Source organism: Aptenodytes forsteri, unplaced genomic scaffold, assembly GCF_000699145.1.
Source record: "Aptenodytes forsteri isolate BGI_AS27 unplaced genomic scaffold, ASM69914v1 Scaffold465, whole genome shotgun sequence".
NCBI lineage: Eukaryota > Metazoa > Chordata > Aves > Sphenisciformes > Spheniscidae > Aptenodytes > Aptenodytes forsteri.
The window spans coordinates 505778-520047 of record NW_008795039.1 but is presented as its reverse complement, the minus strand read 5'-3'; the positions used below and the strand labels follow the sequence as shown (position 1 = coordinate 520047).

General features: G+C 40.7%; 1 protein-coding gene across 3 annotated transcripts in view; it reads left to right on the top strand.

Annotated features, from left to right (window-relative positions):
- The first annotated feature begins 757 nt into the window (after nucleotides 1–757).
- ESRRG (estrogen related receptor gamma) overlaps nucleotides 758–14270 on the top strand; it is a 385239-nt gene continuing 371726 nt past the window's right edge. For 2 of the 3 annotated variants that reach the window (XM_009276836.2, XM_019471414.1), the window contains exon 1: nucleotides 758–1013. In XM_009276836.2, coding sequence (XP_009275111.2) covers nucleotides 916–1013 — 98 coding nt within the window. In that variant the 5' untranslated portion in view covers nucleotides 758–915. The remainder of the gene's footprint in view (nucleotides 1014–14270) is intronic. The other variant, XM_009276841.2, reaches the window with a different exon arrangement.

Genomic DNA, 14270 nt, shown 5'->3' with positions numbered 1-14270 from the left:
ATGTTGCTTTTCTGGTCTTAGTTTGCTTGGACAGCAGTAAGAGCTGCAGAAGCTGATGCAGGTTCTGCCCATCCCCAGCTGGTTCTGGAGGGCTGAGGCAGGAGCTAAGGGGGCACTAACAGATAGTTGGAGTCCCACTGGGACTTTGGTCAGAATACCAAACTTTGCCGAATTTGGGATGTTGTGCTCCACTGTTCTAGTCCAACAGGGACCATGCTAAAAGGCTCTAGATAAGATATTAAATGAAAGAACCAGCCCCCTCTCACTCCCAAAATCTTTTGACTTGTACTCTGTATCACAAAAAAAAGCGCCGAGAAGCGTATGACTGATGCAAGGCAGGCTCGGGATGAATTTAGGATAAACAGGATGCCTATTGCACTTAATTTAGCAATTTCAAGTCAGAAAATGCTTTTGAGCACAGCTAACAGCTTCTCATCTGCAAATGCCACGATCAAGACAAAGCAAAATATATTGTGGCGAATTCTGCAGTTCACAGTCGTGACACAGTCTAAACCTCCTATTACAGCGAGGGAGACTTCTGCTTGTATCACGACTGCTTAGGATGCAGGATTTCAGAGCGGCGTTAATAAAAATAATACAGTAAATATGCAGTTTCAAAAGTCCTGCAGGAGATGCAGCAAAAGCCGGTGATTCGAACTGGGTGAAGTTGTCAAAGGTTGCTTTGCTCTCCAGAGCCTGGCAGTAGCTCCACTGAAATGTGATGCCATTGGTTTTCAGCGAAGGTTTCTTTCTGCAGGGCTGCAAACAGAGATCAGCTGCTACTGTGTATACACAACTAGGGAGCAAATCAAGCAGCACATTTAAGCAGCCTTTTTAACCCTGAGACTTTCCAAGATTTCTTCTTCACGCAGGAAGTTTCCTTTATATTGTCAGCTGTAGCACTTTGCTCATGTAATGAGATCAGAGCTAGGATCACTGCTGCACAGTAGAAAGACTTCCTTAAGACATTTGTCCTTGAAACTGCACCAAACTCTTGGAAGAACCCAGAACCTGTAAGTATGTATGATATAGGCAACAATAGCACGGTGCAAAGCTGCAATCAACCATTATACGATATCCGATTAGCAGGGCAGGAGGGATTTTTTTTTTTTTTTTCGGATGTTATGTTACATTCATTTTCAATTTGTTCTAAGGAAACAAATCAATTCGGGCTTCTGATACAGTGACTTTGCAGTAGATGAGCTAGTAGTAATATGTTCGATTTAACTATTTGTTGCTCTCATGTAGCTTGTGGGACAATTATTGTAGCCATCAAACTATAGAGAACTTTTCTTATGTTTTTAGGCATTTTAAGGGATTTGGGGGTCCGTCTTGCAAGTAAGTTTTTGCTTTGCTTTTTGATTTTGGCAACCCCACCCTACGCCAAACCATAAATAACAGGGCAAACGGAATCAGTGCATATTGTTCTTAGGTAGCAATAAAATATATTTGTTTGCAGGCTTAATTTAGCCGTTAACAACATTGCACTGTTTGGGGTGGTTTTTGTCTTAATTGAATTCTACTCAAGGCTGTCTATTTTGTGTTTTACTATCTTGTCTGTGTCTGTTTAAGTTACTTTGCCGGGACTGCAGTCTGGTTAAACCTGTATTTAAGCACTATTTATATTCCGAGCACATTTCTGGTAAAATAAGTGTTTGAGAGATTTTTTTTTTTTTTTAAAGCCTTAAACAGTATAGTTTTATTAGCAGTGAGCGCCAGAGAAGGCACAACATGGATGAATGTCAGACATAGACCACATAACCTAAGTCTTCCGTGCACTAAGTCCGATGCGAACGTGTCCACTTTTGCAACTGCAACTAATAAAAGCCTTGAGCTCCCTTTCAATAAATTTTTCATACGCAACGATACTTCTGTTTATCAGATTAATTTCTCCCAGGTTAGCCTGATTGATAGCTGGATTGTGGTTTCTTAAGAGCTTTCTCCATGAAACCCCACCGAAGAACTGCATTCCATTTAACCAGTGAATGTAAAAACTGGTAACCATGGATTCAGCCACCACTAACTGTCGAGAGCAATGACTTGTTGTAAACAATACAAATGAGCCAGGATAGCAGAAGCAACCAGACATGAAATGATTTTAATAGAAATTATGGTAAAGGTCATGTGATACTGTATCGGCTTGAATTCAGTGTTAAAGGGAAAGTATTTCAGTTTTTCAGGTTTCATTTAAATTGCACGTCTCCACTGGCTTCACGTTTGCGTAAGACCCCCAGAAGGGAAAATGAAGCGGTTCTTTGGAAATGCCTCTGCTTAACTGCATGTTGTGACTTAGGCCCCGATCCTGAAAATGTAGGAATAACTCTAATCAGTGGGATTATTCATGTACTTAAAATCTAGTATTTGTAAGTGTTTGTAGGATCGAGGCCTTTCTAGGTAAGTTAGTAAGAAAAGAAAATAATTATATTCTAAGGAAATAATAACCTGTCACTAAAGATAAATCATGGAAATGCAAGTTTTAGTACTGTTGTGTGGTTTGGTTGGAGATTTTTGTTTGCTTCTTTCGATAACATGAAAACAAGTTATATTTATCCCTTCATTTTAAATGTTATGACTTTCATTTCTCATCCACCATTCCTCAAATCCCCTTCCTAATTTATAGCCTCTCTTTTGGAGAACTGGTAAACCATAGTGTCAGCTATTATAATACAGCATGATGATAGGCACATGCAGATCGCATGAGCAGTCGTGTGTCCTATCTCTGGAATTTCCATCCCAACAAAATCTTTGCTGACTCCCAGCTGTCACATGGCTGTCACTCACAAATTCTAACCATAACCAAATCCTCCTCCCTGGGCATGCGCTCACCAAACCTCTCTACGTACGCGTAGACGCAGGCACAAATGTCCCTGCTTAAGCACTTTCTCTGCGTAAATGGGTCTCTCCCCTAAGCCTGCCGCATTCCACTGATGTTTCTCCCTTAATTTGTTCCTGGGTGCTAGTTCCCTGCTGTGCCTGTGCTTTGTAAGGAGGAACCAGGAATGGGAATAGTAGTCAGTAAGAAATGCAAACAAAAATAACTTTGCGCGTTATTTAATATAACAATTCAAATCAGTGCGAATCTAAATTCACAACTTTCATGGCCCCCTAAACCTCTAAAAAAAAAAAAAAATTAACCCTTACTGTTCTGTAGACAGCACTGTCACCTTGCAGTGTACTGACTTACTGTTTTGTGTATTTACTTGTCGTAACATTTATATTATTTGGAAAACTTAGATTATAAGAGTCCTAGACTGGAAATTTGGTCATTTCTATATTTCTATGTTATTTCTATATTTCATACATGTCACATACATTTTATCAGTAATTATGATTTATATATTTTTCAACCAGAAGTATTTCAAACAATTTCTCATCAATCTGTTACAGCTGACCAGTCTCTGTCAAGCAGAGGTTGCAACTAAAATTCATAGGTAGATACAGGACAAATCCTGCTTTCCCTATTCTTCTGAGCTGCTTTGCCAGACAAAGGGGGCGATTGCTTGTGTGAGTTGGGAAGGTAAGATTTAGCTTATACACAGATTAACAGCAGGCAAAAATAGACTGACTTCTACTGAAAAGAAATACTTTTGAGAAGTAAAAGGAAAGCACTTAAACAGGAACATTTGGAGGAAAAAAAAAGCCAAATTGCAAAATATTTTCTGTTGCTTGTCTGTGTCCGTGTTAAGAGTGTATTGGGGTACTCCTGTAAATCAGACCTGTAAGTATATTAACACTTTACCAAAAGGGAGGAGGTGGCTGGACAGAAAAGATACCACCTTGACTTTGCATACGTATCCTAGGACGAATCCAGAACTGAAAGTAAAATGCAGGTGAAAGCACAGTGAGTCTCGAGACCAATATCCAAGTAAACTGGGGAAACCGCACTGGCCTCCTTACTGTGAGCTCATTACGAAGCATTAGGAATTCCTACACCCTTTTAAAACCAGGTGGGGGACGTTTGAATGGTTGTGCTCAGCAGAAGAAACCAAGTTTCAATCTGGAGAGATAATGCAGGGTTCAGGAAGGAAGGAGTGCACCGTGGTCCCATGGACTTCACGGGCATGGGATAATGGGCAATTTTCCTTTGCGCAAAGTATCTTCGGCATCTTTAGACACGCAGGTATTTCACAGATTGTACTCTCTTGTATTTTGCATCAAATACTGATTTTATAATGCAAAACTTGCAGGAGTTAGTGGGTGAGCTGCCAGAACTCTTTGCCCATCTGCAGACAGGAAGAACTGGGAGGCAAGTCCCTTTGTTTCTCTCCCCGTTTATAAAGTTCAGGTGCTGGTCGACGGGCAGCTGCAGGAGACTTAGACCAGAATGCTCACCTGAAGCAGAGCTCTGTGAAGATGCATTTGAATCCCCAAAATGGAGACCTCTGTGTTTTACCCACAGAGAAATCTCAGTGTGTGCAGTCAGGCAAATGTTGCAGTGCATACTTGGGGACCGGCAGAAATATTTACCATTAAAATAATTAGTAATGATTAATGATATCTCCCCTGTAAACACAGTAATATAGAATAATAACAAAAAGTTGTGGTTTATGATTGTAATTCTAATCTACCTCTTTTATGCAAAGACCACTTTTGTCAATTTGATATTTTTTGTATAGGAAAATATGATATCGGCAGTCCTGTCAACTAAATTCAAGTGGTGTAAGTACAGGCATCTTTTAAAAAAAAAACCCAACAAAAAGCAGTCTTGATATGGAGGTACCAGGCGTAGGGAATATAGGGTAAACTGGTATCCACATCTGCTCGCACTTTACTTCATGGTTGAGACGGCCAACAACACTGCAGGTAAGTGAGAAATAAATCTGTAGCTTTTGTCAGGTGGACTCCTGGCTATCAGGAACTGGACTGAAACTACTTAATTTCATGGAGCATGGCAAACTAGTTGGTCACTGAATGACAGAATATTGTTCTTTGAATTATTAACTCTATGTAAGCATTACAGTGTTTTATAAATTTCTGCTCCTTTCTAGTTTTAGCTCTTAGCTGGTGTGGGTAAGTGAAGTTTTTCTGAGGACTTCTATAGTCGTTTTGTCTTTTGAACATTTCCAAATGTACTTTTTCCCGTGGGCTATTGAAGACCCATGATTTATGGATTATAATGTTCTCCAGGTCAGCAAAACTGTCGTGGGGTTTAAAGACAGGACTGTGATCTGTATCAGCTGCATTAACTTTCCGTGACTAGAACGCATCTTTGATTATTCTGCATTATTCCTTTGTACAAAATAAGGTCGTTCTCTGTGTATTTTAGTTTTAACAGAACCAGACTGTCACTGACCATCAGCTTTTGCATGCATAGACTCTCTTCTTCCTGGCAAGGCTTTAGGCCCAGATCCACAAACGGATTAGATGCCTTAAGTGGGACTTAAGTGGGATTTAGGCATTGAAAGCCCAAACTGAGATCCTCAATATCCCCACTGAACTGCCACCTAACCTTAGAAGTTGCCTAACCTGTGTGAGTGCCTACGTTTTCAATATCCAGCATTCCCAGGTGGCCAAAGATCTGCTTTGGATGTTCTCAAGCACTACCATCTTGACAAGGCTGAGCCTCTCTGCTCCCGTCTTTCCCCCCACGTCCTGACAGACTTCAGAAAGCACGAGCTCCTCTTGCAAAACGGTGGCTTTCTGTGTGATGTATCTCACTTTCTCCAGCTGTGTCCTTGAAGGAAAGGACCCGCCAGTAGGTTTCTTTCAGGAGCAGCCTGGGAACCTTGAAAAAGGTATCCAAACTAAGAAATTCGAGTGTCACTGCTTAAACACGTAGGTCCTAGAGAAGAAGTGGGACTTCAGATGTGTGTGGCCTTCGTCATTTCCTACTGGCAGTATTGGACTGTTCTCTGCTTGGCGATGGCCGCTCGTGAATTTGCTGGCAGTGCACAAGACACGGGGGTAACTGACAGGGCTGAGGGCTCCATCGCATGGGCAGAGCACCTGGAAGTTGGGTACTGGGCTGTGAAATTATTATTGGTCCTAGAGGTTTTCCTGGAGAATCCAGGCCCTGGTGTTTTGTAACAGCATATTTGGGGGGAAACACTTTAGGGGGAAGAACTTTTCTGCAAGAAGTCCCTTAGGGTTTCACCTGACTCTGTGATATACGGCAGATGTTTTGTTTTTTGAAAACCAGACTTACTGGGGTGTTCCATGTGCAAACCCAGAAATAATAATCACTTTTTTAGGGCTTCAGTCTCAAGAATTTCTGGAGCTGTGGCTGGATTGATAGCTGTCTCGCTCTGCGGAGGCCAAAGCAAATAATGTCTTGTTAGTAGCTGAGTAAGTGGTCCTGTGCCATCACTTATTTCTCAGCTGTACTCGTGACATTTCATGTGTTCTCAGCCATGTCTGTCGTTTGTTTAAATCCCACTCAGTTCCTTGATTTATCAGTTTTCTGTAGACTTTTGTTCGAGTAGTCCCAAATGCTATCCTATTTCAAATAGATGCATCCTTATCAGCAAATAGTCTTTCATCAATATCTTTAACTCTTTCACATAACTCTGCATATGTTCACTTTGACCTTCTATTTTTTAAAATACTGGATTTTTTTAATGGGTGCAGTATTTAGGAAGTCTGTTAGAATTTCTTCTGAATCATTCCCTCTTTTTATGCAAAAGTTGTACAGCGCCCTTCTGAAAGGGAGAACTTTTTCTCAGGGAATTCCTAGTTTTCTAATTTGTCAAAGATAGCTAGACTGCGTGTAACCTTAATATTATTTATTGCTGCTCTTGATTTATGTACGTGTCTACAACCCTGAAAACAACAATACAGAACATAAAACATATTTGTATAGAGGTATAGCCTAGAAACTATACAAGCACAAAAAAAGATATACTCTTTGAAAATTTAGAAACTGCAATCATAAAAAGCCTATATATCGTGAATAAACTTAACATGTAATAACAAGTGCTATGTGTGTTCCTTACAAAACCTAGCAGTGTTTATATTGCAGTAGCTAAAGTATGTAGGACTGTCTACGATAATGACATCTTAATAGCTAAGAATACTATTCATGTATTTTTAAAACTGATACAGGGAGATCTGTTATTTTAATGGAGAGTATATGTTATAAATTAACCTGTAACTTTCAATCCACTAATTTTGCGTTTTCAGAATAGCAAGCTTGAATTATACATTTATTTGGTATTTTAATACATACAAACATTGGCTCCTAAGCACATCTTTCATAATTTCATTTGTACTTTTGAATTATTTGTCACATAATCTCACTGTGGCATTTCAAGGACAAACAGTTTCGTAAAATTTGTTAGGGGCAGTCTTGTGAGTGTTCCTGTCTTGCTGTTTTACCTCTTTTACTGCAAAAGATCTGCTCCTGGACTTCCATGAAGACACGAACGTGTTATACAGAGTGATAAAACTGAGCACAAATTAGGTATAGCACAGTAAGGTGATGTAAAGAAACCCATTGCTGGCCAGTTGCAGGAGGGAGCTGGCATTGTGAGTGTTAAATCATCATACACAATGAACGCATGACTATTGTATGGAACCAATTTTAGGTATAGGAAGTTCAGCAAATATTGTGCCTTGGTGGTTGCCAGATCACTTGCGTGCTTGCTAAATCCTATATACAGCGCTTCCGTTTGCTGGGTTACTCATTGAGCTTTTAATAGGCAACTTAATTTTAGTTAAGGTTCAGTTTAGTAACTCTCGCAATTAGTGGAAAATATTGCCAGCATTCAGCTGGTAAACCATATTACATACGATATGCACGCGCACGGTACATGCGGAGGTAAAAGATAACAGATCGATTCTGATGGATCCCATCGTGACTAGCTTTTAAGGATAAATTACAGAACCTTTTAATTATTGGGGGTAACCTTGCAGAAAATTGAATCTTGAGTTTGCACGTAGGAGGAAGTTTGGTCTCCCTTGCTCACCATCGCTTCCCAATACCGACAGCGGCTCCGTGCGCTGGCGTCCCCGGCTACCTGTCAGGCTGCGGGCTTCACGTCAGTGCCGGTGACATGCCGCTTCTGAGGTGGGCTTAGAGCCATCGTAAAAGTGAGAGGTCTTATTTTCGGGGCAAACTTCTGAGCCTCATCTTGCTTATTTGCTTTGTCTCTCTGAAAGCAGCTGAGGTACAGGAGGTAAGTCTGCCGCTTGACTCTTTTAAGGCATTTTTATGGGTTGTTTTATGGGTACAGGTAAAGGACTACAGGTGAGAATTTTTTGCCCTCATATAAAATGGAGATATGACTTCAGCCAGCCAGATAGTGTCCTGTGAAATGAAGTACTGGGGACAATGACCATAACTAAGGATTAACTTGGAAATAAAGGCAAAGTTACAACAACCAAATGCAGCAAGAGTGTGTTTTTTCTTTTTTGCTGAGTGAATAGGTTAAAATGTATGTGTCTGGCTGATGTTGCTGGAAAATGAAGGCCCGTATGTTCCCACAAGACGGACACACGAGGACAGTCAGAGCAGTGTCTTGCCCTGTCAACGGTGCTCATGTCTGAACTAGGATTTCTCGGATCCGTAAATACCCAAAACGCAGGTCTCTGACAAAATAAGTAGAAATTGTATAATAGAGGAGGCACAAGGGCATATGCTGTCTGTATCATAATTGTGTCCCTTGCTCAGAAGCAAATGCCGGTTACTTCCATGTGGAGTGAAATTCAGGAGCGCATGTGCCGATCCAGTCCATTGGGCTACAGGTCACTGTCTTGAAACTGTCTTGTGTGTGCAGGATCCTACTCTGGTTAGAAATACACTGATTTAAGTAAAGGTAGTATTTTTTTTTTTGCTGTAGAGACTTAATGTAGAAAAGGTGAGACTGGCACTAGGCCCCTATCAATTTGGGTGAGGAACAGGCAGTGGAGAGCTCTGATTTGTAGGAGGATGTAGGTAAGTGAGGATTTTTGCATATGAAATCATTCTCCAGCTGTATGGAAAAGCGTACAGGATAAAGTCTTGGCTTCGCTGAGATCAGTGGGAATCAGTCTTGATATTGTTGTAGATTCTGTATTGCTCTTCTCGCCGGTGACAGAAACCCCAGTACAGACTTCAGCAGAATCCTCACCATCACGTTAGGTTTGATCTTTACAGGAAAGGTATCGCTGCTAGTAATATTATGGAATAAAAAAAAACCTGCCAAAGGCAGGGGTTTTAAAACTTTCTATTTTATATTTTGACCCTGTTATTTTGAGTGATACCAGCATAGAAATTGAAAGCAGGGCAAGAATGTTTTTTTTTTTCCCGTTATAGGAAACTGAGGATCAAGATTTTGGATGCTAATCATAAGACACCTCAAAAGAGGATAAACAGCAATACCTACCTTGTAGGAGTATTTGTTTGGTTGTAAAGTATTTGAACTCCTTGACAGAAAGGAGCCATAAGAAATTTCAGGCCGTTATTCCTCTGTGACAGAAGTCTGTATTTAGGCTTCTGGTAGTCTCTGTTATTTATAACAAAACCTTTGAATATCATTTCCAAGATGTTCAGCTATCAGAAACGATGTGATAATGAGGACAGAGTATAGGTCACAAGTCTGCCAATATGTGTGAGGAGATGGTAAGCTTAACCTACCAGGTGAAAGAAAGGTTAGTATAGCAACTGCATGAACACTTCAAAGCACGCAGCTAGTTTGCTGCGCTAACTTAATTATCCCTGCTATAGATATGTTTGACAAACATATCTATAGCCCAGATACTGTTACTTCTCAGTGGGAAATAGCAGAAGGCTTCTGTTTGGTTGCCAGTTGACCGAATCCTTCTTTCTACTTCCTTGCATTACTCTTTTCAAGAACTTTCCCTGCCTCTTTGCTCATTGGATGAACAGAAACTTACCCCTTTCTTTTTAATGGTGGAAAATATTGTAAGATCGGGAATGATGCAGCCTGATGGGATGGGTGTAAAATGATTTTTAAGCAAGACTGATGAGGCTTTAATCCTATTTTAATAAAATACTGCCTGAGCCAACCAAAAATAAGCTTTTTATCACTAATGCTGAATCAACCGTATTCTGGTGTCAGCACTATTTCCCAGCAAGCATCTTGCGTCCTCCGTGTAATACTACAGGGTGTTTTTGAGCATCCCAGTGTTGTTGACTTTCTCCACAAACAGTGTGATCTGAAATGTAAAGAGGCAGGATTACCCTAGTACTCCCCATCGCACAGAAATGCAAGCCGGTGCCCTGTTCTTTGACACTAAAACGTGGCCTGCTGTTGGCAAGCTGTGGACTTTAATAGGCAAAGACCGTGGGGAACTTTTCAGCTTTTTAGTCTTTCTGCTTCTGTAAAGTCTGTTACGCAGGGAGGTACAGTTTTTAAACGTGGTCATTTTTAATTCCCGTCCCTGGAGTCTGGCTGACATTGGGAGTGCGGAGGATGGGAGTGAGCTGAAAAGACAAGCTGAAAACACAGGATGTATACACACATTAAAATGGAGCAAAACAAAAATAAACCAACTCAGGGGAACACAGAGAGGATCTGTTTTAGGGCCACTCAACGCCTGTTTTAGATGGCCTGTGGTGAAAATCATTAGCTTAAAAAGATGCTATTTATGTCTCCTTTGGACTGAGTTTACGCAAACTCACTCATTAGCCAGCAGCTCTAACTGGAGAGAATGGAGATAAAATTTTGGTAGATTTTTTTTTCTTTTTGTTCTGAACAATACTACTCTCATTGCAAACCTTAAAAAAAAAAAAAAAAAAAAGCTTTGACATGCTTTCTTTTTCATACACAGTTTATATTAGCTACCTCCCCTGTTCAGAAGCCCATAGGCATTGATGTATGCTAAATATAATTTGTTTAACAAAGACTTAAAAATCAGAAATGTGGTTTCATAGGTGTAAATTTATCCGCTTTGATTTGAGGTGCTACTGTGGATTCCCACTTTTGTAGCAAGGATCAAAACTTGTTTGTTGACAGAGTAGTTTTCTGATTTGAGAATGCAGGTGAACATCAGTATGTTTTATTGACTCAGTTTGTTCTCCATACTGATTTTGACAGGTCACGCTGAAAGTAACACTTTGAGCTTTCCAAATTCTTATTTGTTCTGTGTTGGCCATTTGAATTTTGTTATGAAACCCTACTTCTGTGATAATTTCTGCAAGCTTGTCTCTTTTGGAGGAAAATACTGACTTTCCCCTATATCTAGCAAGCTCTTCATGGTTTTCTCTTTGTTTCCTCTATCATAATATTTTTTATTTTGTCTTGATGATCGTTAAACCTATTTTTCCTTTATACGTGGAAGAGAATAAAAGTTTTGAGAAGAGGCATTTATAGTTTTATTATTGTCTCCTTTCCTACTGTAACTGAAAGTAGGATTGTATCTTACATGAAGTATTACTTATACATGTAGTAGTAGCTAGAGTAGCATAGGTGCATTGTGAGCTATTATTTTTAAACACAGGGTGTTTGAAACAAGTTATTAAAAGCAGTCAGTGTATAGAAAATTAAGGAAAAACTATTCCTTTGATGCACGTATGCATCTTTCCACGCCAACTGTAGGAGAAGTGTGCTCATACCTGGAGGTAGTGATGTAGTCTAATGAAAAGAGCCAAATGCCTGGGAGTCAGGGGGTGGGTTGCATTCTGGCTCTTCCCCAGTCTGCACACCTTTGTAAAATATTTTGAGATTTCTGGATGAAAAGCATTATAAAAGAGCTAAGTGTTATTTAAGCCTGCTTAGTTAGGCAGCAGGCTTTAGTCTGTATTATTTTCTGGTTTGTGTGTTACATGAATACAGTGTGAAACTGCTAGGAGAGCCTTTTGTTCTTGCACACTGGCTGTTTCCTTCAGCCTCTTTTTTTCTGGCTTAATCACATGTGTATTGGGTGGTAAAGCATACAGCAGCTACTGGTGCAATAAGGAGGTGCATAAATAGCAAACATATTGAACCGTGAACAACAAGTAGTTTTTTGGATGCCTCTGGAAGAGCACTGACCCTCTTGGTGCATTACTGTGGGGAGATGACAGGTACCTGCTGCCCCATGATTGTCCATGTAGCTGGTACTTCTTTGGTGTCCTGCAATGTGCTCCCTATCCCATTCTGCTAAAAGGCCACTCCGTCCTCTCTAAACAGTGACGGGAGACTAATGGGTAGCTTCAGAGCCCCATCGATGACAGATGTGTATTTTTGGCTTTATTACTAATAAATAATATGTGCCACTTAAAAACATAACCTCTAGGGCAGGACTTCCAAACTGCCACCATCACAGAAGGATCTTTCCTGCTGTGCAATGTAATGGCTGCAGCAGACCCCTCTTCTCTGCTGGCCTATGCGCAGAAGACCTGTATAGCAGTTCAAGCAGCACGTGCTGCCCAAATACTTGTTTTGCCCTTTCCTCTGGGATGAGGGCAGCAGGCTTGATTTTTCCATATCGGTATGCAATAGCTCGCTTAGTACAAGAAATGTGCAATGTAGTTGGAGAACCTTCCTCTAAAAAACTGTCTGTAACTGCAAGTGAAGATTTCTAAAAGCGAATCGCTAATCTGGAAAAATTGTATGTATTGTGTTAAAGGAAGTCTCTGAGCCGCAAATAGATAGATGTTGGGAAGAGTAGTCTGGGGAATTGTCACTATACGCCTGCCCCATGACCTTCACTAAGCATCTGCTGTTTGCCACTGTCCCGAACAAGCCTGTAAGGGTAAGTGGCCCCTTGGTTTCACCTGCTGTGGCTGTTCTCCTAGATACAGCAGAACACGCGTGACTGTCAATATGTATGTGTGTGTATGCGTGTGGATAGCTGAGTGGACATTCACTGTGGAATATATAGCAGTGGGGACATTAACTACATCTCTTCATAATCCCTCTTCTGACGGTTTCTCTTAGAGTTAGATTTTTCCTGGCAGTGTATGAAAATGCTGTTGACTACTTTGCCCTTAAGAGTCAAGCAAATTCAACAAGCTTATTTCTTTCTTGTTGCTCTTTGGGTGTCTTCTGTAGCGAGAACTTGAACTCCTGCAATTCCAGCCCTGTATTTGTAATTCAGTGTGTATGGTCACCAGAATGCCATGGGGTATTATTATTATTATTTTGTTTAATTTACTTCTTGGCTAGTCCACAGCTGTAAAAATAAGGCCAGGCTGTGACAAAAAGAGATGGCCTGAAACTGATGTTAAATAAAGTTTCCTATCGCATCAGAAATGGAGGCTGGACACTTGCAGTTTTAATGTCTCACAGAGCGGGGATGACACTTCCCTTCGGTGTGGAATGTGAATGTCGCCTTTGTGAATGGCAGAGTATGATGTTATCCTGTGACACGGTGATTTCACGGGCTTGTTTTTAAGGGACTGTCCCACCTCTGAAGCCTAGGAACTCCTCTGAAATATTATTTAGTTAATTTGAAAACATAATTGTCTCTAAAATATCCTTGTCTAGAGTTTCTACAAAGTCTATAGAGGCTTGATGCACAAAGGATTTTTTTTTTAATCAAGCACCTGCTTTCTTTGCCTAGCTCAAGGTTGGTTTTACAGTACTAAGAAGTGAGCAGTATATTCCATATGCCACCAAGCTTTGTAAAGAATCCTGCTGATGACAATTTCACAGCTGCTGAGAAATAGGCCAAGCCTTCCCCATAAAGTGACAGTAAGGAAAAGAGTATCTTTTCCATTGGGATTGGCCATGTGTCTTCCCCAACTTCTTCCCTCTTGAAGGAAAATGCTAGCACTTCCGAACTATGTAACAACAGATGGTGACAGAACCCAATTTCCACTGCAAAGCCATTTGGTCAGGAAGTATCAAAAAATGGTTTGGAATTGTGAAAATGAATTCTTGGCTGCAGGGCTACCAGCAGCCTACTAGGAATGAGGCATGAAGCAACTGCTTAACAAACCCAAGAGCCTGCTTGGCCCTGAAAGAAATGGCTTTGATCAAGCATTTTGGAAATTAAAACCTTTACATATGTAGGGTCTAGACTTCAGAAGTGTTCTGTGTATTATGGATGTTATAAAAATCAGGTTCTTAATTTCTGGACACCGATTGCTTGACCAGCTACCAAGAAAGCAGCCTTCAAAATATGCAGAATGACCTCCAGCTGAGACAAGCTTAATATAGCTCCTACTGGCCTAGTCAGGTGGAACCTACCCTTTTGGCTCAGCCGATTTGCTGCCCACAGACCATGAAAGTCCCAGGGCTCTGGTAGCATACAGGGACACAAAATTAATGCAGAAACAGCACAGGCCACTCTACTGATGGGTTACATCCAGTAGGTTTTGTGCATCCGTGAGTTGCTGGACACAGCTGGTTCCTTTGGTGATTTCTGTAGCTGACCAAATGTGCCTCTTCGGAGAGCACTTTGAG